At 44.0% G+C, this 27,958-nt stretch overlaps 2 protein-coding genes across 2 annotated transcripts; both read right to left on the bottom strand.

Moving 5' to 3' along the window:
• Positions 1-135: 135 nt before the first annotated feature.
• On the bottom strand, positions 136-4,243 carry mbd3b (methyl-CpG binding domain protein 3b). Its single transcript, XM_068743191.1, has 8 exons — positions 4,112-4,243; positions 3,788-3,856; positions 3,079-3,238; positions 2,835-2,972; positions 2,579-2,669; positions 2,211-2,388; positions 1,614-1,766; positions 136-1,164 (listed from the first exon to the last, which is right to left on the bottom strand). The coding sequence occupies exons 1-7, from the start codon at positions 4,219-4,221 to the stop codon at positions 1,619-1,621; spliced, it is 894 nt and encodes a 297-aa protein (XP_068599292.1). The 5' UTR covers positions 4,222-4,243; the 3' UTR covers positions 136-1,164; positions 1,614-1,618.
• Positions 4,244-10,549: 6,306 nt separating this feature from the next.
• On the bottom strand, positions 10,550-27,139 carry tcf3b (transcription factor 3b). The gene is made up of 20 exons (XM_068743201.1): positions 27,065-27,139; positions 25,453-25,525; positions 21,086-21,159; positions 20,434-20,506; positions 19,976-20,005; positions 19,660-19,803; positions 19,202-19,248; positions 15,779-15,878; positions 15,568-15,668; positions 15,170-15,263; positions 14,978-15,036; positions 13,773-13,848; positions 13,509-13,570; positions 13,140-13,337; positions 12,547-12,655; positions 12,192-12,336; positions 11,866-11,922; positions 11,182-11,414; positions 10,933-11,084; positions 10,550-10,597 (listed from the first exon to the last, which is right to left on the bottom strand). Exons 1-19 carry the CDS (start codon positions 27,137-27,139, stop codon positions 10,939-10,941), a joined length of 1,896 nt encoding a protein of 631 aa, XP_068599302.1. The 3' UTR covers positions 10,550-10,597; positions 10,933-10,938.
• Positions 27,140-27,958: the final 819 nt, after the last annotated feature.

The following is a 27,958-nucleotide window of genomic DNA, read 5'->3' as shown; positions in this document are numbered from 1 at the left end:
AAAGAAGACGCAGCGATTGGATGGAAAGGTTTCCCCTCGTCAACACGCAAGCGCCAGACCGGGCAGCGCAGTAGAAGAGCATTCAAAGCGGTTTCAGTTCAGAGAAATAAACACAGCAGCAGAAATTATTATTTACACAGACTCATTTTAATAACACAATCAAATTCATCTCAGCAAATCGGCGTGATAGACAGCTTTTCATGATTTGGGCCGGACACATTACTCACTGATAATCCTTAAAAGAAAATATAAAATCATTATATTCCACAGATGCATGAAGGGACATCAAAAATATATCTACATATGTGTGGTAACATTGAGACTGACAGAATCAACACCATGGCTCTCATCAGCACTGTAATCGCTACATTCGTACCTTTTACTTTGCGTTCGTTGTAAACATGATTAAACCCGTTGACAGTAAAACACAAACCTCAATTTGCACAGAAGCCATCCTTCAGCCTCTTATTTACTTTACAGATCTCCTCTTTGATCAACACTGCCCCGCAGGAAACCCGACAAGATGTGGCTCAAACAGACATGCAAGAGTTCCAAGTCCCATTAGCAATGCAGGTGATGAAACCGGTTCACCTTGGTCTAGTTCCATCTAATCAGGTTCTACTAGGAAACGAGGGCGGCGTCGACTCGTGGGGGCTTCACAAAGAAAACAACAAAACTAAAACATTCATTGCAAATTGGAACAAACGAAAAGCACTCCTGCTGCCCTTTAGCTGAGATAAAAATGTCTGGAATTGACAAGACTGTCACATAAAATAGACCCATTCAAAGACTCTTAGTAAAAAATACACTCATTTTTAAACGCTCTGACAAAATGTGAATAAGATTGGGGGGGGGGGCATATTTGCATGTTTCCAAGTGAAAACTCGATTCAGTTCAGAAACGCATCGAGTGATTTATTAATTGCCGTTGAGGTCGAGTCCCATCCGGTGGAATTAATGATGAATATACACGTTTGAGGCTCCCGAGGGTTCCCAGGTGGAACGCGATGCTTTGGGTTGAGCGGGACGCTAAGTCGGTTTAAGGTTTGAGACGGACGCAGGTGCAGGAGACAGTTTCAGGGCTGGACTGCCGCCGGGCTCCTAGTGTTCCATGGTTCTGTGTGTGCTGGTAAAAAGTAAACCCGTCCAGCATTCGCAAAAAAACCTACAGGAGAAAAGGACAATCAAAAGAAACGCAGAGTACTTTGTGTCATCGCGCCCTAAAAACTACATAAACATGTGACTGCGTTGAATCTCACCCGCTGACCCAATCCCTGATCCACCCTTTGGCCCCATAGAACTTGCCCCCCCCCCCCCCCCACTCGCTTCAACAAGCTTGTAAAGAACTTTCACTTCCTTCATGTATCCAAAGCTACCTGAGGAAACCAAGCCTGTAATCTGAATCCATCAGAAATCTGCTGCCTAACTTGCTGTCGAAGAGAGAAACCCGACATTTGCTACTTTTAGAAATGAGAATTTCACTAATTCACTCCGAAAGTATTCATCATTAAACATTATGAACAAATGACTGACTTTTCTGTTCAGGCAGCAGCAGAGGGAATAGAATTATGAATTCTGAAATTGCTCATGGGCTTATATAATCCGCGGACCGACCTGTGCTATACGCTCTCCATGTCTTCACTGCCGTCGCCCTCCTCCTTCAGGGCCTCGTCGTCATTGGCGGCCTCCTCGACGTGGGCTAGCATATCAGCCATCAGCGCTTCCTCCAGCCTTTTCCTCACGCTGTACACGAGCTCCTCCTGTTTCCTACACACGGACACAACAGGAAGCCGTTACAGCTGTGGACAACAACTGCAGAATGAGAACACAACAGATGGCGTGTTGCTACAGCGTCGCCCCCTGATGGATTGTGAAATTTCAACACTCATCTGTGCCAGTGAGGCAATGATGAGCCAAAAAAAAAAAAAAAAAGGACACACAGAAAAAAGATTAGGAACCCAAAACTTTTAGAGTTGTTGCTGTGCTTTAGCAAATCAATGATATGGAAGTATTTGTAGAATTTAAAACACACTGTAAGAAGTGACAAGAATGACTTTTTTTTTTTTTTTTTTTTACAGATGAGGTGAAATATTTTACTCAGAGGAGGGAGAAGGGACGACGTTTATGACCCGACAAGCAAATAGCAGTCGGGTTGTAACACACCAAGAAAGATGCATGTGGGGGGGGGGGGGGGGGGGGGGGTTCTCTGACCTGATGTCCTCATCTGTGACTATGAAGGCCTTGCATAGAGGCTGAGCTGTGTTGAGCCACACTCCCGGGTTCTTCTCCACGGCGGCCGACAGCTGGCCCGTGATGGGAGCGGCGCTGGTGTGCAGAGCGCTGGCAATGGCCGACAGGAGCGTCTTGTCTGTGCAGCCTGGACCGACGCCTGAGGAGCAAAGCAGGTGGTGAGGAGCCATTGCGAAGAAGAACGCCTCCAATCAGCCGCATGCGGAATTAGTTTTATGTAACAAATGAAATGAATCAAGCTTCTTCTTTTTTTATTCAGACAACAAATACAAAGTTTGAATGAATGAATCAGTATTTATAGTGTATATTTTTGATATGAAGTACATTACCTTGAAGGCCTTTAGGCAGCTCCATTGTTTTAACAAGCTCCTCTGCGATGTCGTAGGCATTAAGACCACCAAGTTTCTTCTCCCAAAAAAGCTGTGGATTAAAAAAAAAACACATTTGACAAGAAAATGATCAAATATCTGCTTCCAGATAAATCAAAACTACTGTGAAAACATTCAAACTCAAGCCTGGAGCACAGAGTTTCAACGACGCGCCGTATGTCACAGTGAATAAGGGGTGACGTTAGCAGCCGTTCACCTGTCTGGGCTGGTCGACGGCTTTCTGAGGATCGGTCTTCACTTTGTTGTTCGGGTGGTTTGTAACCTTGGTAACAGGCTGCTTGAAGATGGAGGCCGTCTGTCTGACAGGAAGCGACGTGTTCAAGTCTGGTTTGCCCTTAAATATACCAAAGAGCGATGTAGAATGAGGAGGAGACAAGAGCGGAGAAGAAGCAGCACATAATTCCAAGCCACAGCCTTTAGAGACCCGCGTCTGAAATCACCTTGTTCTGGTTGTTGTTGTCGTAGCGCAGTCGCTGGCGGTTCTTGTTGAGCTTGCTCATCAGCATCTTCCCCGTGCGAAAATCGAAGGAGCTGAGGTCCATCTGGTTACCAAGGTAACGGGCCAACTGAGGCTTGCTCCGAAACTTCTTCCCAGATGGACTGGTGGAGGAGACAGAGACACGAGAAAACCACAATGCTGACATAATCTCTAGAATTAAAAAGGCCACCAGGAACGAGATCGAGGAACAAACAAAGAAACGAAGAAGGAAATAAACAGATCGCATTAAAAAAAAAAAAAAAAAAACACTTCAAGCACGGCAAACATTGGACCAGAACGTGCAACAAAGTCCAGAGCAGACAAGGACAGAGCACATTCACGTAAAACAACGGCACTGAAATCACGTCACAAAGTGAAATGAACGTCATCTGGACGAAAACCCGAGTTACAAATCAAAAGCTGTGCACATTTTAATCTCTTTAAGGCAAATGAGACTAAAACAAACGGAACAACATTAAGACTTTACCAGTAAACAACAGAATGTAAACATCACCAAGGGTGTGAGAATGGGAAGATCCTAACTCCAGTGGAGGGAGCAACAAAAAGGCATAACTATGGGGGGGTGGGGGGGATTCGTGCTACCAACTCATGCAGATGTTATCTTGCACCATACCACAGTTAACACCATTAGGATTGTGCAGTTAGCCTACCACAGGCTATACAACCGACCCGCCTCCCCCCTCTCTGGCCTCTGTTCCTCATCTTGCTCTTCTCCTCTGCTAAACGAGAACAAAATCTGGCGTTGATTCACTTCAAATGGGAATAAAGAGGATTAACTGAGAAGACAAGAGTTAGGGTTTAGTTTTATTCGTGTAAGGCCTAGCCGGGCGGGAGCTGCTACAATTAGCCTCCTGAACCGAAACGCTGTGAGAACTGGTTTGGTTTGGTTTGAGAGAGCTCTCAAATCCTTTTGTCCCCCGTCTGAAACTTCAGCTTTTTGTTTTCCTCTTTTAAGTACCGGAAGCGTTTTGTACCTAAAATAATAGACATCGCTCTTTCCAGCTGACAAACCCGACTTTCTGGTCACTTCTTCCATTTTCCAGCCCTTGGGGAGAGCCGTGCAATCCCACCTTTTCTTCTCCATTTCACACGCGATTAGTTTATAAATCCACTAAAAGTTAACAACCAGATTGGATTTAATGAAATGGACCGATTTGTCTTTAAATCGCTTCTGTTTGGAACATATTACAACATGCGTCCGCAGTAATGGTGTCTCCCTACTAGCAACATCTCGTCTCTTTGTCGTCGCCCATATCGTTCCGCCGCGGACCTGAGCCACATCACTACCTTGCCTGTCTTGTCAGGGCATGAAGGCTACATCCGCAAGGATATCAAAGGACAGCGCGCGCGGCGATGCCCATCAAGACAGGAAACGATGTTTTTGACTTCAGAATAAAAGCATCGGTCCGTCAAGAATTAATGTTTCAGTCAATCGCGCTATGTCATAGTTTATATACTCAGTTTTCAAAACGTATTAGTCAAGCCGCCACAGTTTGGCCTGATCAAATCTGACTGAAAAAAGCAGCTTCAAAAAACGTTTTGAAAACGTGTTTTGTTTTGAAATGTGCTACCGGAAGATCCACATTCTCTTATCTGCGTTTTGACGTTAGTGACAAGCGCTTCTATCCACGTTACCCTACGAGAAACATAAATGAGTCTACCGATACAAATAGGCCATAAATAGTTTCCACGCAGATTGCGGTAATATCGGCGACGAGCACCGCAGAATAATTAAATCTACCACATTAAGTAAAAATAGCGCCCTTCTGTGTTTAGGAATGCAAAACATCAAAGTTTTGCGTTCTCGCTGCGTGAAATCGGAGAGCCCGTTTCGGGCACAATGCCTGGCGTTGTCATTCAGAGTTGGGACCCGGCGTTTATGAATGAACAAAGCAGATCTTATTCATTAAAACGCACACGTCGTGTGAGAAGTACCGCGTCTGCGCGTATTAAAACGGTGCAGAAAACACAACCCGCTTCGTGTTACATTAAATGTGTCGAGACGTAATCACAGGGAGCGACGCCTCCATCGCCTCCACGCGTAGCCTCACATTTACCAGCACTAAAACCAGATCGGACCGACATCACGGCTGAGGAGTGCAGCGTTCGCTATTTTGCAAAAGCGAGACCATCGAATGCAAATCTTTAATCGATCACAAACACGTCCCGAATATATTTGCGCGAACGACACATCCCGCGTTGGACGTTGCGGACACGATGAATACCCTTCCCGGCGGGTTTAGCGCAGTTTGAATGATGTACTTACTCGTTTTTATCCATCTTGAAGACGCACTATCTCGTTTTGTCCCTCTCGCTGTTAAATCCCTTCTCCCCTCTCCCTTTTCAGTCCCCTCCCCCTTCGATGGGAGAAATGAAAGACGATTTCGTCTTGCTGACAAAATGTCATGTGAACTAGATCCACCCCGATACCTCGGTGCGTGTGTGGAATTCATCATTAAAGAGATTGTGCACATCAATTAATTTAAATTCAAAGAATTTATTCCACCTTTATTGCACAAACTGTCATGGCCAGCTATAGCAAATAGCACATCGACAATGCGAGACATTTACAACTGCTCCACGAAAGAGTTAACTAATCAATTTATACTGTCATGGCAACAACAACAAAAAGATTTAAATATCTATTTAAGCAGTTTACACAAACTATTTCAATAGATTGTATTTCGCATGGGGAATTCAAAATGTATTTACAATAATACTCCAAGAAGAATTACATTTTTATAGAGCATCGCTTTTAAAAAAATCCACCCATGTTCCCATTCCTGTGCTCCGGGCCTGTCGGCAGACACACACCCCATTCATGAGCAAAATGAGCACAATGGGACATTCTCATCCTCGAGTTTGAATTTAAGTAAGGCTTCGGGGAAGTCGACTGCAGCGGGATGGGACAATGTGTGTTTGTGGACTTTATTAGGGATTGATGCTTGTAGTTGCAGCAGACGCGTCTCAGATATCGTGTGGAATTCAGGTAATATAATAGTTATGGCATTTAATCTCAAACAAACAATGAGTTAAAAAAAAGATACAATGGTTGAATTGAAACGATCTCAATTGGTCACTTCGTAAAAGTCGAGCTTCAACCACTTAAATAGACGTGATCAGTTGGAATTCATATTGATGGAGCATAAACGCTGTGAACTTTGAAGGCTCACGGTCTTCTCATTTATCCTTGACATTTCCATGAGGCACAATGTTTTGTTCGAGTTAGCATATTTTGTCTAGACCTGTCGGACAGTGAACGAGAAGATGTTTCGCCGTGGCGTCTGCACTTGCACAACACAGGAGGCCCAGCTCTTCAGGCGAGGACTCAGCAGTTCGCCTACGGTACATCTAAAATACAATGGAGACATTTTAGACAGAGAAGATGGACGGTTTGGATTGAAAGAAGCCACCTTTGTCAAATTGGAATTATCATCTCTAAATTGAGGTACAGCAAATTAAAATAAAAAATACAACAGCACTGTGCAATGGGGTCTAAGTCAACATTGTTATCTAAAAGAAATTAAAGTGATTTTGATAAGCAGTATTTTTTATACTATATTTATATTTCAAACACTTAGTTGCAATTGAAAACTTTGACAGTGTTGCAGCCACTGCTGCTTCATTTCAATTAACTAGAGTAAGGAAGTAAACAAACAGGCTAGGCTAAAGTTAGCTCGTAAATAAATACGCAGGAGTTGTTGTTCTTCTGAGGACGACGAAAGTCGTCCGGAACATTTGTGATACGGTGCCACACCTCGGTACATTATTTAACTTACCACGGATTTAAAATAAGAGTGCATTTAGCACCGATGCATTTATTAAGTCTTTTCTGGACCATTCCGACCTTTCTGCTGTAGTTCTCCATCATTGGTTGAATGAAGGACCCTGGGCTGTCCCTTTTAACGCCTGTTATAAATAACAAACCGGCTCCGTGATGACGCTCCGGTAGTTTCAGGTGTTCTTTGGCCCTCTCGCCCTTTGGTAAGTGACCTTTATGGATGCTCCAGGCCAGTGCGCACAAGAAAAGACAAAGTGTTTCTGCTTGGCCCACCATGTATTAAGAGAAAATAAATACAAATTCATTTTCCAAACTACAATAAACCCTTCATTACAATGGTTTCCTTTATTTTCCTTTTTATGTATACAATATTCAAAAGCCAGACATTGGAAAAGGTATAATCTGTTATTAAAAATGGCACATTTATTGCTACATTACTGTTATATACAGGACAGATCTCAACTATATATATTTATATATATTTATATAGAAAGAGAGACAGATTGAGTGAAGCACTTTGAGGATCCTGCAGGATTCAACTGTCTTCACTCCACAATGTCATGATGTCTCCCCATTTTTTTTTTTACATTCAACAAAGATATGACAAATTTGTTGAAAGTGTTTTATTACTGCTTTCCCAAACCAAAACACGTTCAAGCCCATCGACTGAATATTTCCATCATTATAATTCCCTGTTAGCCTTGTTTAATTCCGCAGCAGAAGGTGGAATTCCTGCAGGTTTCAAACTGAGCCTATGCCAAGATTTTTGTCAAAGAAGTTGATTACGTAGCTTCTGGACAAATGGGACGTTCACAGAATACTAAAAAGACATCAAGTCCGATTTCCCTTTGAGGCAACATTCAGTAACACTTACTGACATTGTAATAACAGAGAAAAACTTCAAATACAACTTTTTTTTAGAGAAGTAAACTTCTCAAAGTCATCGTCAGCGCCATCAAGGGCTGGAAGAGTAAAGGATCTGATGTGAGAATGGTCACTGGAGACTACACACAAAGAGTCACTACGATTACTGAAATTTAGCGGGCTCCAGCAACAATGGGAAACAACGCTTATGCCCCATGAATGATGAAACTTAAACAAAATATAAACTGAACCATGTTAGTGTGCTTTAAAATCAAACAATCTGAATCTATTGAACCCTGCAAAGTCAATCAATTTAGCAACATAGGGCAGATGGAAAGAAAACACATGCTCTGGACCCATGACCTTAAATAACAGCAGTTCGGACAATATAACCCAGTTGGATGGGGGGGGGGGGGGAATAAAAACTAAACAAGATCTACGTAACATTTATTTATTTAACTAGATACACTGAAAGAAAATCTCTTTATACCATTTAAACTTCTTCCTGAAAATTGAAAAAAGCATTAGAAGGGAGGGTGGGGGAATGAACAAGTACCACTTTAATCTCCATGATAAACGAAATGATATGGTTCACAAAATAAAACTGTCTTAAACAAAAATACAAGTTCAGGCACTGGTAAGGTTTCACTCTCCCTTCATGTCATCTTACGTCTCGAGAATGAAAAGGCCACACTATTGATTTGTATAGGTCTTTCTTTCATCTCTTTGTAGAAATTAAACAAACAAAAAATGCTCTACCTCCCATTTGTGATTACACGTATGTTAAAAACCATTCAAAACATGACATGGGAATAACATCACAATAACACTGTTTTGTTCTCCATATTATCCATTACCTTTCACCCAAATACCAGCGTCGACCTCCAAAACAAACGTGCAGGCTGCTGAAAAGGGAGCCGCACACGGAGAGCCACTCGATTGAGGGCAGACACGGCAAAAATGTGAAATGAAAACTATTACGCTGAGGAAAAGAAAACACATCTGCAAAAATGAAGGTGATCCACATTTGTTTGGTAGCTACATTCAGAAAACAGTTGCATAATTACTGTTGGAGACAAATATCCCGTCCCAGATATTTCCTAAGTGTCTCACAGCTAAAGTGAGAACACTTGAATAGAACTGTGGCTGAAAGTCTGTACACATACCCCCAAAATGGTAAATAAAAATTCATCTGGGGTAGCTTACAACTAAAACTGGAATAAAGGATATATCAAATGCTCTCAACATTTTTTTATGTTATCTGTTGACTTTTGTTCTCTGCAATCCTAGTTTAGTTTTGAATTACATTTTGAAAAAATTTAATTTAAATGTCAAATATCCCCTTTTTCAGCTCATCTACAATACACTCTAAACTTCAAACTAATATTGCCATTTATGTAAAAAATCTACAATGTATAGACTAACAAAAAATATATATTTTTATATATATTTAATTTTGAAAAATGAAACGTATCGGAGTAACGCAATGAAGTGAATTTACACGTCGCACTTCTCAGCAATAACCATGAGAAACGTCTTCGGGAGTAGGGCGAGTCGCTGTAATCCAGTGGGAATGCTCATTTAGGAAAAGAAAACCTCCGTTACACAAAGGCCCGTCTGCTTCAAACAACAACGTACTGATGTGATCCTCCGACAAAGGAACTCAGATTATTTTCTGTCTTTTGTAGGACCTCAATTGGGGGGGGGGGGGGGGGGGGAAGACTGGACTTGTTAATTGTGCTAGCATTGTCAGTAAACCATTTCAAGAGCACCAAGCGGTGCCGATCACTTTGCGAGCGTCTCGAATGGCTTTTGTACGAGACGTTCTTGGACTGAAGAACAGGTCATCACTTAACTTCCAGTCTGAACCTATACAAGTCTGTGCCGTCTTTGTTATCTATGCTTTAGTAGATAAAGCAGTACAAAAAAAACCTAAACCAGTAACAAGGGAGTCCTGGAGTAGCTCGAGAATGCATGACCAACAATTGGAACAATTTTGAAGTTGACAAACATTAACACTTGGATAAATCATGACCTTCAAGGAAAGAGTTCTATATTCCAAGCATCCTTGTGGGACGAGACCAGGCTTTGGGTCAGAGAGCCTCTTGGGTCGGACGTTTTTCAGAAGCTGCTTTGGAGTCAAACATTTGACCTTTGCCCCTCGTCACTTTTCTGTTGCCTTCCGAAAACTTTGCTTTTAAGAGGAAATGTCTTTGAATTTAGAAAATTCAACTTCGACTATGGGCTTGGTTACATAACATATGTAAGACTGTACCATCATACTGGGAATGACATACATTAAAATCATTGCTCATACACACAAGCAATCCCTCACAATAAACGTTCCTTACATGTAAAGCAATTTGCTTAAATGTCAAATAGAAAACATGTATTAATTAGGCACAAATCCTGGATTCAATTTGTGTTTGTTTAAGTCTCCTTTCTTTCACAAGAGTGCCTCTCGGCAGTGTGTGAAGTCCCAATTTGTGGCAGGACAAACAAGAACAAAAAAAGTACTCCGGTTTTCCATCAACTCGTGGAAACCCCAAAAAAAGAATTTACATGTAGAAAACAAAGCAAAACAAAAAAAGAAGTTCTTCACATTTGAGCTTGTAGTCATGGTTGGGAGTGCGACAAACAGGTTGTGTCAGTTTTGGCAGTATGCATGTGTGTGCGAGTGTGTGAATGTGCATCTTGAAACTTGAACGGACAATACACAGATGTCCACATATACACACACACACACTGAGAATAATGGGTGGAAGAAATCTGTTAAGGCCACCTCCCTCTGACAGCCAAGGAAACACCACCAGATCTGGAAGAAGAGGAACCACAATCAATGATATAACAAACATCAAAACTAAAAGCAGAGGATAATGAATCCATACAACCCTTACTTTAATTACAATTATGCTATAACCATTCAGATTCTAATGAAATTGATCTCCAGTTTTGATTGACATTTTGTAATGTGATAAGATTTCACTGTCTGGGGCAGCGACTGGACGATGCGAGTTCCTGATTTAAACACAAGCTGCAATATTAACAGATTTACTTTTAGCTCTTTCGTAATATTTTCTTACGATCTTAGGGATTATGAATTAAACTGTGTGTAACACGCACCCTGATAGTTTTAAGTAGAAAGCTTACCTGGTGCTACATGTGGCTAACTGGATTGTGGCCATCTCCTCCCATACTGGGATGGCCTCCTGAGAGCTGCATGGCTGCTTCACCCACAACCCCAGAAACCTTCTCTTCCTCACGGCGTTTTAAACATGCGGCCTTCGGGTTAAGGTTACGCTCTGACAGAGGAGGGCAAACACACAAGCAGACCCCTCTCAGTATATACAGTCAATGAAACGGTGCCCCCCCTCCGTGGCGCCGTGACGGCAGACTCACCTCTGACTTGCTGTTCTAGATTGAGGATGACGTTGACCGCTTGGTGCAGGATGAGAAGTTTGGTCTGAGGTTTGTCGTGGCTGAGGTGTAGCTGGCACATCCTGCCAAGCTCCTTAAATGCCTCGTTGATGTCCCGTACTCTGAGACGCTCGCGGGCATTGTTAGCTACTCGCCGCTCTTTCTCGCGCTCCATCTTCACCTCAGGTGGAAGGTCTTCATCATCTTCCTCTGGACTATTTACAGATGAAGATGAAATTCTGAAGCCACAGGCAGGAGGATACTTCCAGACATAGCACTTTACTTTTCACGCGACCTTACGCCCAGCATTTAGCTTCATTAGCAAAGACAGCACACCCACATTAGGGCTTTATACTAAATGAATATACTAAAAACAAGGCGTATAAGAATGTTGTGTGTGCAGAGTTTGCTGCCGTGGATAACATTTTAAGAACCGCCTTCTTCATATCAATCATCTGCTTCCAATTGTAGTGTCTAAGGAGTTTGCTCCTTGTAGCAGGAATGCTGCATGTCAGTGATGCTGAATGAAACCTGAATACTCTGCCAACAAAAAGCCAGATTTTAGCTTCATGAACATATTTATTCATGTTCATGAACATGTGCTTTGATTGTCTGGCAAGAGCGTACAAAGCACAAAACAATGTATCCTCTTTTGAAGAAACTTACTCGTCATCTTTCTGGTCTGAAAGGGCAGAGAGCATCTGGAGGGTCAACGCTTCCTTTCTGAAAACGAGAGACGAAGGGAGGGGGTGAATATATTCCTAAAATTGTTTGGGCAATCAGTGGGACAGCTGGCATTTGGAACTTTGTAGCAGATCATTTCCCATATCAAATGGGCTACAATATTCCTAATTATTAATTGCATCAATTAAATCTCAATTTACCGAGAATAAAACCGTTCCTCACTGGGTTCACATCTTTACAAATAATGCGACAAAACTGTTGCCGAATTGAAACGCAAAATACTAAAACAAAAGTCGGGACCGCGTTACCTTATGCGAATGCGTGCTGCCGTGGTGTCCTTTTCATCATCCGATTTGTCTGCAACTGATGAGTCGTCATCGTCCTCTTTGTCTTCCCTTTTGACGTCGGAGCTGCTGGAGGAGTGTGTGGAGCGAGCCATTCCACCAGGGAGACCTGGGCACAAACTCTGGGGTGAGGATCATGCTACAAAGTACGGCCACATGTCTGAAAAAAAAAGCTAATCAAAATGTGGCAAAACAATCGAGCAAAAAATTCTAAAATCTAGATGAATGTAAAATACAAGACACGCCGTTCGGACATTTTGAGAATAAAATGGAACACTCTCCTGTAAATACCACAACATTTATTCAGACGTACCGGTACTAGTAAAGCCTTCTGGCTGGCCAACTGATGGTGGAGGTCCAGATGCATGATGACCATGAAGAAGAGTGCTGCTGGGTGGAAGGCCGGTGGGCTCCTCTGGTTTCCCTCCCTGCTGGTGGAGAACTATGATGTGAATCTCTCTAGGAAATGTAGCATTACTGCATCCATACAACAAACGTATTCCAAACCAAGCAGTTAATAAATGAGGTTTCCTTGTCTTCAAAAAAAAAGTTCAATGTTCTTGATGCATTATACTGTAAGATTTACAATAAACGGAATGCAATTTTACATTTGACCAGCAGATGTCACATGTGTTCCTAGGATCGTAACATTTCCTTCCACAAACCAAGAGGGGCATATTTTCTTACTTTAATTTGTGTGCAACAGAATTTCCATACTGATTGACAGCCGCCCCCCCCCCAGGCTGAAGTGAAAGCACATGCTTCGTGCTTCAACCGATGCAAGGCGTCTATTTTTAACTTTGATACCTTCAGCAGCCGGTGATGGAATGAGGATGAATTTCCCATAATGCTTCTCAATCTCTACCATGGCAGTAAGAAACAAACTGAGCAGAAGCAGAATAGGTGACTCACCATGGCAGGATGTCTGTTGCTCAGGGCAAGGCTGGCATTGGGGAAGGCTGGAGAGAGGCCCCCGAGGCCCCCGTTGTGTACCGAGGACAGCAGGTTGTGCATGTCGGAGTGGGCACCCTCCATGCCAGGGACCTGGCCCACAGCGTGACTTCGAAGGACATGGATAGCCTCCTCCAGACGGTCCTCCATTTTACTCTGCTATACGAATACAAGCAGCATGCAGTCAGGATGCAACGTGAAAAGCAAAATGAAAGTCATTCGTAATTTACTATCCACTCATCTAAAATAAGTAACAAATGGGAGACAAATATTTTAATGACTACCTTTGCATTAAACTAGCTTTGACGTAGCAATGAAATGTTTTAATACCAGTGCGTGTGGTTGGCCCTCGTAGTTGGGTGTGGTTGGTCTTTGCCACTGAGACTGAGATCCTGCAGAGAGAGATATGGGGATGGTGTGGTGATCACTAACTTTACAGCAGATGGGGCTGCAGTAGCATCTCTGTGTTAAACATCATTAGATATGGAGCGTATCATGAATGGAACAACACTCTGATCGACAGGCTTCTTCACTCTGGGGATAAAACTGGCACATTTTAATCATCGTTATCTGTAGGTTAGGATTTAACTGTACCTGCAATAGCCTGGGGAGATCCAGGAGTAGAAGGAGCTGAGGAGAAGTTGTTACTGTTGTGGTCCGACGGGTAAATCTGAATGAATAATGAAAAAAAACTTGATGCCACAGCCTAAAAATACAGAACACAAACCTAGCAGAAGTTAAAAATCATCAAACTATGTGTGCTGGGAAATGTATAATATCTTTTTGTTTAAAGTTGTCTATAAAAGGTTCAATATTTAAGAGATTACATCGAGTCATATTACACATATCAGAATCCTAAGCAAACAAGAATTAACTAAGCAGGTAATTGTTATTCAATAGAACAATTAGGTCTTGTTAGACAGATGTTATAAAATGATTTATTGGAAAAAATATAAAAAGCAATTCAATCGATCCCAGAATACTTCAGTGAAATAATCACGAGGTCCGAGTTTAACTTTTTTTTATCCATTTCATACCAAACATGAACAAACCAACACAAATAAATATATATTTTTATATTATTGCTGTCAAGAGATTAACAAATTTGAGCGATTAATTATGATCTGTAATGAATTAATCTTTTAATCTCACCGAGCCCTCAATTTGAGGCATTTTCATTTAAATTAATTACATTATTGTGGCAGATCAAAAGATTGATATATAACAAGTAGCTTTATGAAGTCATTGATTGTTTTTAACAGACTTGAACAGATGCAGTCCTAGCCATTGACATTCTGCTGTATTCGTCCCAAGTGCTGCCTGCAACATTTATTTCCGACCAACAGGGGGAGTACTGCTGTCAACAAAGCAATGCTGTAATAAGGCTACCCCAGTGTGTGTGCAGCAGTGCGTTATTTTCCATAGGCGTTAACACTGACCACCACGATAACTTCCTGTCCTTGTTGCAGGGTTTTATTATTGTCTCCTTTGCGAATGAGCCGTTCTTTATCTAAGATAGCAGCAAAGAGCTTCGAGCTGCTTCTCAAATCTCCTGGCTTTATACTGCACACACACAACACACGTTTAAAACACAACACACACACACACACACACACACACACACGCACGCAACACATCACATCTATCCTGTCCCTTTCTACCGTTACTCACGCGAGTGAGGCCACAAACAGACTGTGTACAAAAGGGGCTACGAAAGATGTAATTTTTTGCAAAAAAATAAAATAAGTGGTTTTTTTCTTCATTTTCAGACTCTAATAAAGAAAAGAAAAATAACTCACCGAAGCAAGGGCCTTCCCAATTTCATCTCCTGAACTACCAGCTGTGGTGCCTCGGTTGGCTGCAGACACAAAACAAACTGAGTGAGATGACGCCTGGATAGGGGGGGGGGGGGGGGGGAATATCTCCAGGATGAATCTGACAGATGCTACCAAGATACTTGAGCGTCGAGTTGATTGTGTGAAGTTGCCTACCCATAATGCCATCGCCGTTGATGGCGGGTGTGTGGTTGTAAGCGGCGGAGGCCGAGTGGAAGCCGTTGACTTCGCTGGCGTGCAGAGGATAGTTCTGTGGGGACAGAGGCAGGGGTTGACGCTTCTGGAAAAGGAATACAAGTAAGTCCATAAGGCACAAACACCCCTCAGAAACATAAACCATTGAGATAAATAGATTTATGTTCAGTACTCAGTGACAGGAAATAGAGGATATTCACAATAACTTAAATGTTTGCATCTTAGATGACGTGGATTTATTGACAAGATGATATTAAAATCTTTAACTGAAAACTTGTGCTTTAAAATGTATTTCCTTGATAAAAAAAAGCACAGAAAATGGAGTTGACTATTATGGGATTGCGAACATGTCAACCCACCATCCTGTCCTGTGGGTTAATTGCAGTGAAGGCGCCGGGTTGTCCAATGTGAGGAGAGTTTCCCAGCATAGCAGAGTAGCCAGAAGATGACCAGGGGTCTTCTAGGGGGGGGGGGGGGGGGGGGGGGTACATACGTTCGCCCAAATGAAAACACCTTCACCAACAGGAATAGAAATCAAACAAATTGCAGGGATACTATGATTAAGGTTACCTTGCATATAAAAAGAGCCGGGGTAGACGGCACCAGGCTTGGCGCCGGGATAGCCTCCATTGTCTCTGGCATACTCGTCGCCGGATGTGGAGGCATACACCTAAACAAACACGCAGACAGTGAGCAGTAGGACTGAGGAGAGAGGGTAGCGTGACGTAGAGACACGGATCAAAGCACGACAAAAGGACCAAGGACATGGAAAGCCTTTCATCCGCTCCCAGACATCACGTACAACAAGCGGTAAAAGACGAAAGGTCTCATTACGACAAAGAATCAACTTGACCCAGTTTAATTGGAGGGCTTTTATTGCTTGTTTTTCTTTATTGGTTTAGCTATTTATTTATAGTTTATTCCTATTTATTTATAATAATATGTATTTGCATAAAATAAATATCAACCTTGAGGCTTAGCTCGGCGAGCCCCCAGACACACACGGATTTTAACGTTGCGTTCTGTGGCCACGAGCATCAAGGTGCAAGTTATTTGGCATTTAGAAGCTGCCCCCTAAGACAATTCAACAACTGAAGCTTCAACCGGCCACTAGATGGTGAGAGGGAGTCCCGCCGGCCGAGGGGGCAGGCCCGGCTCCTCCTATGGAGGGGAGCACAGCAGCCATGCCACGCTGCAGCGAGCGCTTCCTCTCGCTCCCGGGACCCCGGTGACATCGTGCTGCTTGGCCTGCAGCCCCTCCCTACAACGCCGCTCGGTATCCAGTCACACACATACCATGCATTCAGCGAGCCAACACACACACGCACGCACACACACACGCACACGCACGCGCTCCACTAGCAAACTAGCGCTATGATATTCTGTAGGGCAGTAATCCAGTATTTGATGTTAACATTTCTAAGGATCCATTCACACGGCCTTTCTGACAAAAATACATTTAAAGAATCCAGAGACAATTACGTGTCCAACGCCACGGACTGAAGATGGACATGAGGGAGGGACACTCAGTCGTCCCCCCCCCCCCCAAACCATCCGCCATCACTCAGCCCATCTTTTCTGCTTCTCCTCTTTAGTATATGGCAGATAAAGAAAGATAAAAAAAAGAGATCGGAGGCTATGCTGCAAAGAATGCTAATCCAGAGACGAGATGTTTTTTTTTTCTGTAATTTGATTTAACAGGGAGAAGTGGAAAGGGAATGGAGAGATGCACTTCTAATTACAGAGCCATCTGCCTGTTCCTGGACCACATCCAACTCCACAGGCAGCTGGGCTGAGGAGAGAGGGAGAGAGATGGGGGGGGGGGGGGGGGGGGCTGGGATCCAGTCAGAGAGAGAGAGAGAGAGAGAGAGCGATAGCAGTGGGTAGGGGATGGTGAAGGGGCAAGGGGGAGGGAAACGAAGGCCCTGGTGATTTATGAAATGGGTAGAGCGATAAGGGGTGTTGAAGGGGGACAGGGGAAGGTAATCTAAATGACTTAAACAAAGCTTGATACGGCCAGGGGAGAGAGAAGGAAGCAGGGGATTTAGAATGATCCCGGCTAATTCACAGGAAAACACGATGGAGATGGCTCCATTTAACAATAGGCTTTGAGTTGCTCCTTCACGGGGAACAATGCGGGTTGAATCCTGCTGCTCTAGACGGGAGCGGAGACCGGCACAATGACTGGTGCCGTTAGATAATTGTATTCTCTCGAAGAAAAAAAAAGGGATTTCTCGGGTAAAACCCTCAATGCGGGTTTCATTTAATCGGGGTTACAACCGTGTGAAAGTTCCTACACTTAAACACCAGTCGCTGCCACAAACTGCTTTATTCAAGCCTGAGGATTTAACCCCCCCCCCATCGGGTTAACGGCGGAAAGGGGGAAGAAGGGAAGTTCCTCACTGGCGGCCGTTTGTTTGCCGGTGAGGAGGGTGAAGGTTCAAAGGCGAGGATCCTGTGCGCAGGAATTGGGTGCTGCAGAAGTTGAGGAAGTGCAAAATGGCCTTTGCACCGCAGCCGTAAGTTAGTTTAATTATTTACTTCAACATGATTTAAACAACAAATGCAGGAGAGTTTTATCAGAGGGTTGATACAGACCACAGGGTCATCATTGGCCGTCATTAATCTGGGCTCAGACATAGGCTAAGAGGCCTCACAAGTGGGTCACTCACGGGGGGGGGGGGGGGGGGGGGGGGGGGGGGGTTTACACACGCATACAAGACATAAGCATTTGTCTTAAAGCACATGGCCGTCGCTTGCGCTGTTGGTTATGACTGAGGTTCAGATCGTAAAAGGGGTTTAGCTGGACAGACCCCCCCACGCCCCCCCCCCTGTCACTGCAGCAAAGTGTGTCAACACGCCGAGGTATCAGTGGCCACTTCAGTACGACAACACCAACAGGTGGAGGACGACGCCAGTCAAGCCAAGACAACGACACATTCATGATTCATTTTAAGGATATAAACACCGAGTTTACAAGGTGAGGAAAACAAACACACCCAACAAAGCCGCCTGCAACAGCTGCAGCGACTAACTCAGACTAACAAAGTCACAACACAACACAACACAACTCCCAGTAATGTTCAGCAACATTTCCCGCCAGATTGCAGCCGGCACTATGAATACTTTGGATTTTTTACGCATTGATATCTTATATTTGCATTTAACTTTCATTATCCACATGTGTGCAACATTTACAACGGAACCACGCGGGAAAGACGAAGCTAGCGTACAAGCATTTAAGGAAAATGTCTTTTCTAATATAACATCAGGTGACGGTCACATAGACAAAACAAAAACTCTTGGCACACTGATAACATGCGACAGTAAATATGAAACTTCATACTGTGGGAACTGATAGATTTGTTTAATCCAATTTGTAATTTACCTTCTAACAGTCTTAAGGAACAAACATTAGCATTAACCTAATAATTAAGACCTAAACCTTGGAAACGGATGTTTGATATTTAAACAAGCTACTTCCTGAAAGGGTTTTACTTTAATAACAAAATCAACAAGGAGACTAAAAATATGAGGGCTTAATAGATCCACATATTTTTATATGAACTAAAATAGAGCCCGTCGCTACCAGAACCCTCATTCCAGGTGTGTGCTTGAAACGTAGACGCCGCCCCCACCCATCTATAACCTGTCCTCGCTGACCACATAATTCACAGAGGAAGCAACATTACCCAGCCCTGACCTCAAAAATCATATAAATCTGCTCGCCAACAAGCCTACCAGACCCTGAACGCCGCTCGAAACCACTTGACTGGAGTGTAGAGACCGTCCCTGATGATGTTTATTGGGGCCCCGAGTTGCTGACTGTCGGCTCAGCTAGAGTCCAACAGAGCAGAGGGTCTTTATCCCTGCCTGTCACAGAGCTGCTCGAGCGGAGCGGGGAGAGCAGCGAGCGCGACGCGTGTCTACGTGTGGCCAGAGCGTGTAGTCGGCGAGAGAAAGGACGGGCTGTGAGCAGAAATAAGCTCTCACCGAGGACGGCAGGCCGGGGGGTTTCCGAATCTTCTTTGGCTGAGCGTCTGCACACGGGCGGGTGGGGAAAGAGGGAAAGGCAAAAGCACAAATTAGGAGTCAGCAAAGACACATTTGCGGTGCAGTTTCTCTGCGTGCAGCTATTCTACCTGCAGGAGAGACCAGAGAGACCTCTGAACGCACCGCAGCGTGTGTGTATTTGTGCGTCTGTGCGTGCGTGTCAGGGTGAATGACTGTGCATTCATCCGTACAGACTGAGAAGCCAAAAAGAGATAAAAACAAATATCAGACGAAAGCAAAGAGAAGACTCAAAGCTTTTTAGTCTAGTTTATTCTAATTTTATGTGTGTTTAGATCATAAATTGGAGGAGAATGAATTAATTATTAATCAATTGCTTTGAATCCGAACCTCTGAACACAGAAACACCCTTTGAACAATTTGATGTCTGGTTATCTCACCTATGCCTCCATCAGTCGGCCGTCTTCTGGGATTATTGGGGTACGATGGGTAAAACTGGGAGCCCGATTTCAAGCCAGAGGGGGACATGGCATCTGGGCTGGGCATCGCTAGGTCACTGGGAAGAAAACCAGGCTGGGACAGAAGAGAGGAAAGAATTATTTACGGATAATACTTGCAGAAACCCTTTAAGGAAATGAAGAGTTGTCTCAAAGTGAAAAGAGGAAATGAGAAAGCAGGACTTCCTTTTATTCAAATTTCACGACCTTAGCTTTCACACGCAGGTAATAGAGTGAAGAGCAACATACCTGGTTTCCGAAGGGGGGTAGGGTGGCCTCTCATTTTTACCTGAAAGAATAAAGTGCACAATCAATGATGCTGTGAAACGTGCGCACACAAGGCAATGATCTGTGCCAAATCAAATGTAAAGCAGATTTTCTTTAAAGTACAAAAAGTCCAGAGATGCCCCCCCCCCCCCTTCTTTCAGTATGCTCAGCTGCACAACGCCCCCCCGCCAGACAACACCCAAGGGAAGGTTTCTGCCTCGCTTCCCTAACATCCCCAACACTCAACAAATACATTCAGACACACACACGCACATAGAAACATGCACATTTTGCCTCCCCCAAAACAATCAGCCATAAAGCACCACACTTAAATTATCAACACGATTATTTCAAAGCTGGAGCGTGATGCGGGAACATTTGATTCAACGTTTGCACAAATTCCACTGAAGCGCTTCACCGTGTAAAAGTTGAAAACAATAATGGCCATACCCGAGACGCCTGAACTGATAAACGGAGAGGACAAGCTCTCGTGCTCGTTGTAGTGGGATCCTTCAGCGTAGACCTGTAGGAACAGCGTGAGAATCCTTTAAATAACAGCGGACAAACACAACCACACACCTAAATGATAATCACATCTCCATCTTCCTGGGACACCTGAAGAGGCTTCGTGTTTACCCGCCCCAACCGGGACCCAAGCCAAAGAAATCTGCATCAGTTTGCAGGATTCAGACCAAATTTCTTAATTATCAAATTGTGGTAATCAAAGCCCCCCCCCCCCCCCCCCCCCCCCCATTCCTTGTATTTAAACAGAGTTGTGCCAAGACGGTTACAGCGGATGTGAAGCTGCAATTACCGGCGGGCTTCCACAGAGGCACCGGGCTACCAGAAAGCTTGCCAGTGTGGGATGCGGAGCCAAGGTTATTAGGTAGACAGGACGACTACCACTTCAAATCAAATGTGGCACGCAGCATGAAAAAGCTGCGGTAGTGGTTGGCAGACGAGGTGCGCTTGTGTTCATTTACGTCAAAGTGATTAAATGAACGCGTGTGCGTGTGACAATATCGCGGCATCTGTCGGTGATGCTTAGATCGTGAAAACTTTAAATCATGCGAGTTTAGGTGTGCGTGTGTTTAGACCTTACCCGTCCTTGGCTGAAAGAGGGGCTGTTTTGTTCTGCTGAGCCCCAAGACCCAGAGCCGCTGCGCTCATCTATTGCTGAAAAAAGAAAAGAGGCAACGGCCATTTATATTTACAGGTAGAGAAACCAGAAATCAGTCAGAGTCGCACGGAATAAAAAACATTATCCTGTCAATGTCGTACAAGACGAGGGTTTAAATTACGCTGCGCGTCACACGAATGTTTGGAGTCAAATCAAGACGACCTGTCATTATGTTCCACCACACAGTCAAAGTCTTTAATTCAGCACAAAAACAACACAATTACATCCAAGATGCAGTGCAATTTAATACCATCTATATTAAAATCTGCTCAGTGCACCCATTAGTGTTATTTATGGTCACTGAATACCATAAAGTGAACCATTCACGTCCCTAATGTCATCCAAGAGAATAAAATGGCATTTATTCCGCATTTAAATTCCCGTCAGTCAACGCAACTCATACAACCACATAAATAACAATGCAATATGTAAAAAAAAAGTCAAACCATGAACCACAATGTTTCAGGTGAAGAGATAAAGAATGTGCAGCACAAAGGAAAACCACAGCCAAAAGACTGGTGGAGCAGAAAACTCAGAAATACCCCCATCATGCCTTTCTCCCCGTCTTATGCACTAATGTTATCCAGGCTCTCTGGAGACGCAAGCCTTAATTGCATGCTGATTTGCATAATTGTGCATATTAATGCGCCTTCCTTATGAATATTCATATTTTGTCTTTGATTTTTTGCCTAATTAAAAAAATGTGCGCGAGAAAGCAAAAGAGAGAGAGAGGAGAGCGAGCGGGTGGAAGGAGAAACCAAGAGGGCGAGGGAAAGAGAGGAAGGAACCAGAGGGAAGGCCGAGCGAGATCAGGCAGTCTGGCCGACGAGTGAGAATGAGCGATGATGCTAACAGAGCAGTGCAAGCACCTACACACGCTGCGACAGCAGTGATCTATGGGGCCGGCGCCGGGGGCACGGAGAAGCCGAAACGCAGCAGGAGGAGGAGAGGGGGCCGCTGAAGATCTGCCCCCGCTGAAAGGCCACCACCCCGACGGTGCGCTGCCCCTCCAGCCACCAGGATGCTGGTGACGCCGCTAAATAAAGACGACAGACACCACAAAGCCTGGTGCAAATGAGAAGCGATCAAAGCACGGTCTAGACGGTCTACTTCAAGGATACCCAGCTTCATCCTAATTGCTGCGAGACAAGTACTTTCCACGGGTACAACTCACTTAAGATGGTAACAACCCATAAAGAGACAAATGACTGCCAACAACAACAACCAGCAGAGTCCAAAAAGTATCTTCAACGCACCCCTCAGCCACGAGGTGGAAGCCTCCATTTGGTCTGCGCGGGGGGGGGGGGGGGGGGGAAGGGGAGGGGGGGTGCAGAGGATGGAGTGAAAGCACGGCTGTGCAAGGAAAGTCTGAGGACATCGCTTCACACTTACTGGAGTGATTAAAACAAGGTAGAGATCTCTCTGCGGCCGCTCGTCTCTTCTCTCGGGTCATTTTAAATAATGTATTTATCGTACCGACCAAGCTTCACGTACCGTTTGACGCAGTAATCGATAAAGGTACATTTGAAATGAAAACGTTTAAATCTCAGTTGCGTCCCTGTGTGGGGGGGGAAGGTTTTACAGCTAAAGCGCCACGTGTGGAATTCAAAGTAGGGCAGTGATTCTCAGGTGGAGACCCAGAAACGTTACTTTACACTTCAAATGAGAATCTGCATCCCCTCAAAGAAAAGGACAAAGTAATGCTGCTGAAAAAGGATCAATGTGTCCTGATCCAAGATTGATCTATTGATCGCTGAAGCTTGTGCAGGAAAAAAAAAAAAAAAAAACACATACCGGTACCTAAATGCGTGCAATCTTTAGACAAAAATAAATAAATATGAACTACGCTGAATCATTCACTGAATAGGAAGATCAGGGAGGAAGTCTGAAAAGCCGCGGGCTGTCTTTACAACTTCAGGATCTCATCCATCCGGATTTCAGCTCGTCTCGTGTGAATGCATTTCAGTGACAGTCACACGGCAGGACAAATACGGACTCACAAACAGAAACTAGGGAAATATTTAGTTTCTAAGCCACAAAGCCGACTCTCGGCTGCATGCTCTGAAATCATTTCATTTATTTGAAGAAGGGAAGCCACTCTCCTTTGAGATTTCCTTTCTGAGGGTTTAGATTTTTTTCCCAGCCAACCCCCCCCCCCCCCCCCAAACAATGCACAGCGACGTGCAGGACAATAACTCCTGTGCAGGGATACAACCCACGGTGCAAAAGTCAAGCATGTGGCTTTTAAATAAGCTGCCCGAAAACACCACGTGTTAATTCATTTTTGTTTCTTGGGATCTATGGGAAGCCAGAAGTCACATTCTGTGTGTTTGTGTGTGATGTGGGGGGGGGGGGGGGGGGGGGTTGGAGATGTTGCCAGCAGCTGCAGAGGTGACAGAGGGGACGCCTGCCTGAAGGCTCCCATCACACACTCTGCCCCCCCCTTCTTCTCAAATAGCCCCTATTGCCCTCGACTCCACGCCGCTCAGCACGCTCTACCCCACACAAACGCCGGCCACTGAGGGAGAAGGGCGCCTAATGCAATTAGCGCCCCTCTGAGCACTTTTGTGTTGATGAATAGAGGTGGTCCGGTGAGCCGCTAGGCTGCTTGCGACCGTTCCCGCGCTGCTGGGCCCCAGAATACACAAGCCGTCCTGTGATGTCATAGATGGACGTCGTTTCTCATCCTTAAACATGTCTATCGTAAACAGGTTTCCCAGGACAGTCGTATTTTTGGAATAATAAAGAATCTTTTGGATACTTTCAAATGCTGCATCCATTACACCAAAGAAAAAATGAGTGATCGCCAAAGTTGAGCGTCCACGTTTTTTCTGATAAATGCGTTCCATCCATACGAGTTTCCCTCCCGTTATAGGCGGAGCCATATGCTAACACAACGCCGTAGCTGGGAAACGTATGGGCTTAATTTCACAAATGCCGGGTCTTAAACACTGAAGGAGAGGACATGCGGAATGCAAAAACTTAAAATGAGACGGCTTGAAGAACTGCATTAAAATGAGTGTCAATGACCGAGGGCCACACTCTCAGGCACGGGGAGGGGGAGGAATTAACTCCACACCGCTTAGTAATTGCCTGTTGTAATAGAAACAAACAGAATCCTGCCTTCCACAGTCTGAGCCCCCCCCCCCCATTCAGCAGGCGCTCGCTCCCACTCTGGCCACTCACGGCATGCTGGGCCAGTTTAAGAGGCTGCGAGCCGGGAGGTGAGGGACATTGTCTCGGATTCAAGCCATTTCCTGCAGATCAGTGGGGGTGAGAGCCCTGTGCCATGTTGGGGGAGGAGTGTTTTACACTTCAGGGTGGGGGGAGTCGTTTCAAGTCCATAAGCCCCCTTCTTGCCTTTGTTCCTCAGTGGCCAAGTTCTCACTCTGGGGAACACTGGGGAGTGTGACTCGATTTCACACACCGGGATGGAAGGGTGAAAGAGGAACGAAAGTAACTTGACTTACTAATAACATTCAGGAAGAGAGAGAAGCTCACCCAAAGGCTTCGGGTGCCTGGGGAGCCGCGGGTTAACTGCAGATACTTTGCACTTCAAAATAGTTGAAGAAAGTAGTCGCACGAATGAATCGGCAGCGCTTCACGGGAAGGAGCTGCACAGTCGACTAGTTCTGTTAATCAAACGAGTGTCGACGCTCTATAAGATTAACCTCCATAGATCCTAGAGGCAGGAAGTAAATCTTTTTAAAAAATGGGTGAATGAAACTAAAATATTGAGATGCCACAAAAAAAAAAAATTGTGAATTGGGTGGCCCAACTTTAGAAGTTCTTTCTCTTCCCCATCAGCTGCACATTCTGATTTGTACTATATCATTGCATTTGCCGCTGTTGCTGACAGCCCAGGTATTAACTTAGTTTATCGTTGCTTTGCCAAAACTGCAGACCGACACGACAAAAAGGAAACATTTTTACAGACGCCCCCGCGCCTGGAAAAGAAGCCCTGAATTTTTTGAGCAAACTGACATGCAAATACTTTCATTTAAGTTTGATTTGCCTATGAATGAAAGAAATAAGCAAATCAAATAGGATGCAGAACCTCTATAAAGCCCGTGTGAACAGTCACTGAATTCTTTCAGCTGTCTTTGAGGAGACGTGGCGTGACTATTCACCGTTACAGACAGAAAATACTCACATTAAAAACCAGAGAGACAAGTGTTTGTGTACTTACAAAAGACAAAAAATGACCCATATTTACAAAGCCAGAGGCAACACATGAAGCATGAATGCATATATGCGAGCACAAACAGTGGTTTCTGCATGAAGCTGACCTGAGCCACCGAACTGACTGCTGCCGAGGGTGATCGTCCTGTTCTTCCCGTTGGCTACCGGAGGTGCGAACATCTACAAAAAGAGGAAAGATAGCATCAGTGACAAAACAAAGGGGCAGCACACTTCACACATTCCATTTCCACTCATTTAATGGCATCACATACACATGCCATTCAGTTGTTTATGTCCTTTACAGGCATTTATGTTTCAGGTCGGTCTGCAAGGATGTATAAAGAATTTAAAAATACACAACTCAAAAGATCACTAAAAACATGCAAATAAAAGATACACAGACGTCATTAACATTCTTTCGGCCACTTTTTGTAAAAGACGACATTTCAAAAATAACTAAGCGCTCTTATTTATAAAAAGAATAGAGAAGTGTTTTCAAAATCACAAACGGAGCGTTTTAAGTCAAATGTTCCAAATATATTTTCATATTCAGTACATTTTAACCCAGTTTTTCCACCTGTCGCAACTGACAGCTGATTAATCTGAGCTTTTCTAATACAAACTACCCACAATCCCTCTCACCACCCTGCCATGGGCTAAAGTTTTGTTCAAACACCGATGGCGTGGCAGAGAAGAAGACTTTTTAATAAAATAAAGCGTGCTTTATAATGAAGCTCCATCAACGATACCCACAACAATCTTTTTTTTTTTTACTAAAATGATAATGCGAGTCTTACACCTCAAAAACTATCAAAACTTTCTGCAACATTTAACACTTCAGTATTAATCAAGTGTACTTTGATTATACTGTCAAAAGAAACCTCGCGGGACATTAAGTTTGATGGCAAATATTCATTAGGACTCGGGTTTAGTAATACCTGTTGAACCTCACATATAGTAATTATCCAGGGCTGGTAATTTAGCTTCACCAGCTATTAAATTTATTCAGGATGAAAAACAAGCACAGCTCCATTTGGGCCTATGAGATGTTTATGTCAGCATAAAGCTCAACGCAGGCTTCAGGACAAAACGAAACGCAGGTAAATAAAAGCTGAACGGAATAGCGCCGTCCGCTTTGTCTGGAGGACACCGCAGAAAGAGCCTTTGTGAAAAGGGCTTTCTAAAAGGACTAATAACGCGACAAGCGGAAATGTAGAAGCCGTCTGCAAACATTATACAACATTACCCCCCCCCCCAAAAAAAGTCTGTTAATAGAAGAAACAGGGGCGTCTAATTTCAGTTTCCTACAATTGCTCCTGATTCACTGTTTACATTTTAGAGCGGTACCAGTTTAGCATCATTGGGACCCATTTTCCTTGTTGCCGCATCGCCTACATCACCGAATAAACTATATTTAACAGCGAATTCATTTTCACAAGTCACCCTGAGGTACGGCAATATTTGTCTTTGATGTAATCAGCGCCACTTCTGTCTGCCAAGAACGAAGCGTAAAAAATATATTCAGTCGACAACCTGTTGTTAAAACAGATTCCAAAGTATCTGTTGACACATTTTGGTTCTCTTTCTCTCCTTGTGCCTTTCTCCACTTCCCTCATTCATCCAGCTCTCCATCCATACCCAGATCTGTATCGCACTGTCTCCATCTCGTCCTCCCAACGCCACCCGGAGCCACCCCAGACTGCTCTCCCACTCTCTTACCGCGCTGAAATCCAGGAGGTCGTTGAGTTCCTTGTCAGTTCCCACTGCAGCCATTCTTTGCTGCTGTTCGTTCATACCCTTCAGTTTCTAATAAACCCTATGAGAGAAATTAGCAGATAAAGGATTTTAAGGTCACTAGTAAGCACAAAGATAAGTTACATGTAGCTTAAAAAGTATATATATAGTGAATGTTTAAAACTACCCCCTACCTTTGCTATATTCAAGACCATGGAGATGACTCATATTGCAACGTTATTAGTTCCCCAAAATGATAGCAATGAAAAGCTCTATCAGAATTTTTCATTGGGAACAAAAACCTCTTGCAACTAAGTTCAATTAAATATTTCCTATAGCTATGGTCACAGCTGGCCAAAACGCTTACCTGACTGAAATACAGGCAGACAATTGGAAACAGACAACATTTAACTCAACACTACACAACTTCCGCTTTAGCATCCGGGCTGGAGAGGCACGGGGAAATGGAAAAATGCGCTACCCTTAGTCAAATTAATGACTTGTATGCCTTTAAACGGTTTTGGTTTTTTTTTTTTTTATGTATTTTACACAACCCTGACAAATCACATGTCAATCATCACTACATTAAAGAGAATGCGTTACATTTACAATTACAGACATAATAGGGACTATTGTTAGCCCACGGTGAAAAGCAGAGCTAATGACTGTACGCAAACGCATCATTACCAAATTACCATACGTCAACTCAGAAAGAACCTCGTCAGATGACGCAGCGAGCATGAATACTGGATTTACGCTGTGTTTTTTGCATTCCAACGCAAGCCTGAGGCCACGCTGATGCTGCAAGCCTCGCCGGGAACTAGTGGAAGGGGGGGGGGGGGGGGGGGAGTGGAATAGAGGCGCTCGGACACCAACAGG

Source organism: Brachionichthys hirsutus, chromosome 9, assembly GCF_040956055.1.
Source record: "Brachionichthys hirsutus isolate HB-005 chromosome 9, CSIRO-AGI_Bhir_v1, whole genome shotgun sequence".
NCBI lineage: Eukaryota > Metazoa > Chordata > Actinopteri > Lophiiformes > Brachionichthyidae > Brachionichthys > Brachionichthys hirsutus.
The sequence above is the reverse complement of the archived record's forward strand: the minus strand, read 5'-3'. Positions and strand labels throughout refer to the sequence as shown.

Bases quoted from the DNA above. Each gene is read 5' to 3' on its own strand.
- mbd3b (XM_068743191.1), bottom strand. From the start codon at position 4,221: ATGGAGAAGAAAAGGTGGGATTGCACGGCTCTCCCCAAGGGCTGGAAA. The intron at 2,670-2,834 runs GTGAACGGCTGC...TTTAATCCACAG, and splicing joins CCGTCGACCAGCCCAGACAG to CTTTTTTGGGAGAAGAAACT. The intron at 1,767-2,210 runs GTCAGAGAACCC...GTCCGTGTGTAG, and splicing joins GTCACAGATGAGGACATCAG to GAAACAGGAGGAGCTCGTGT.
- tcf3b (XM_068743201.1), bottom strand. From the start codon at position 27,139: ATGAACGAACAGCAGCAAAGAATGGCTGCAGTGGGAACTGACAAGGAA. The intron at 20,507-21,085 runs GTAAGGTCTAAA...CTGTTCCTACAG, and splicing joins CCTCTTTCAGCCAAGGACGG to GTCTACGCTGAAGGATCCCA. The intron at 15,879-19,201 runs GTGAGAGCTTAT...GTGTTTGTTTAG, and splicing joins CCCCCGGCCTGCCGTCCTCG to GTGTATGCCTCCACATCCGG.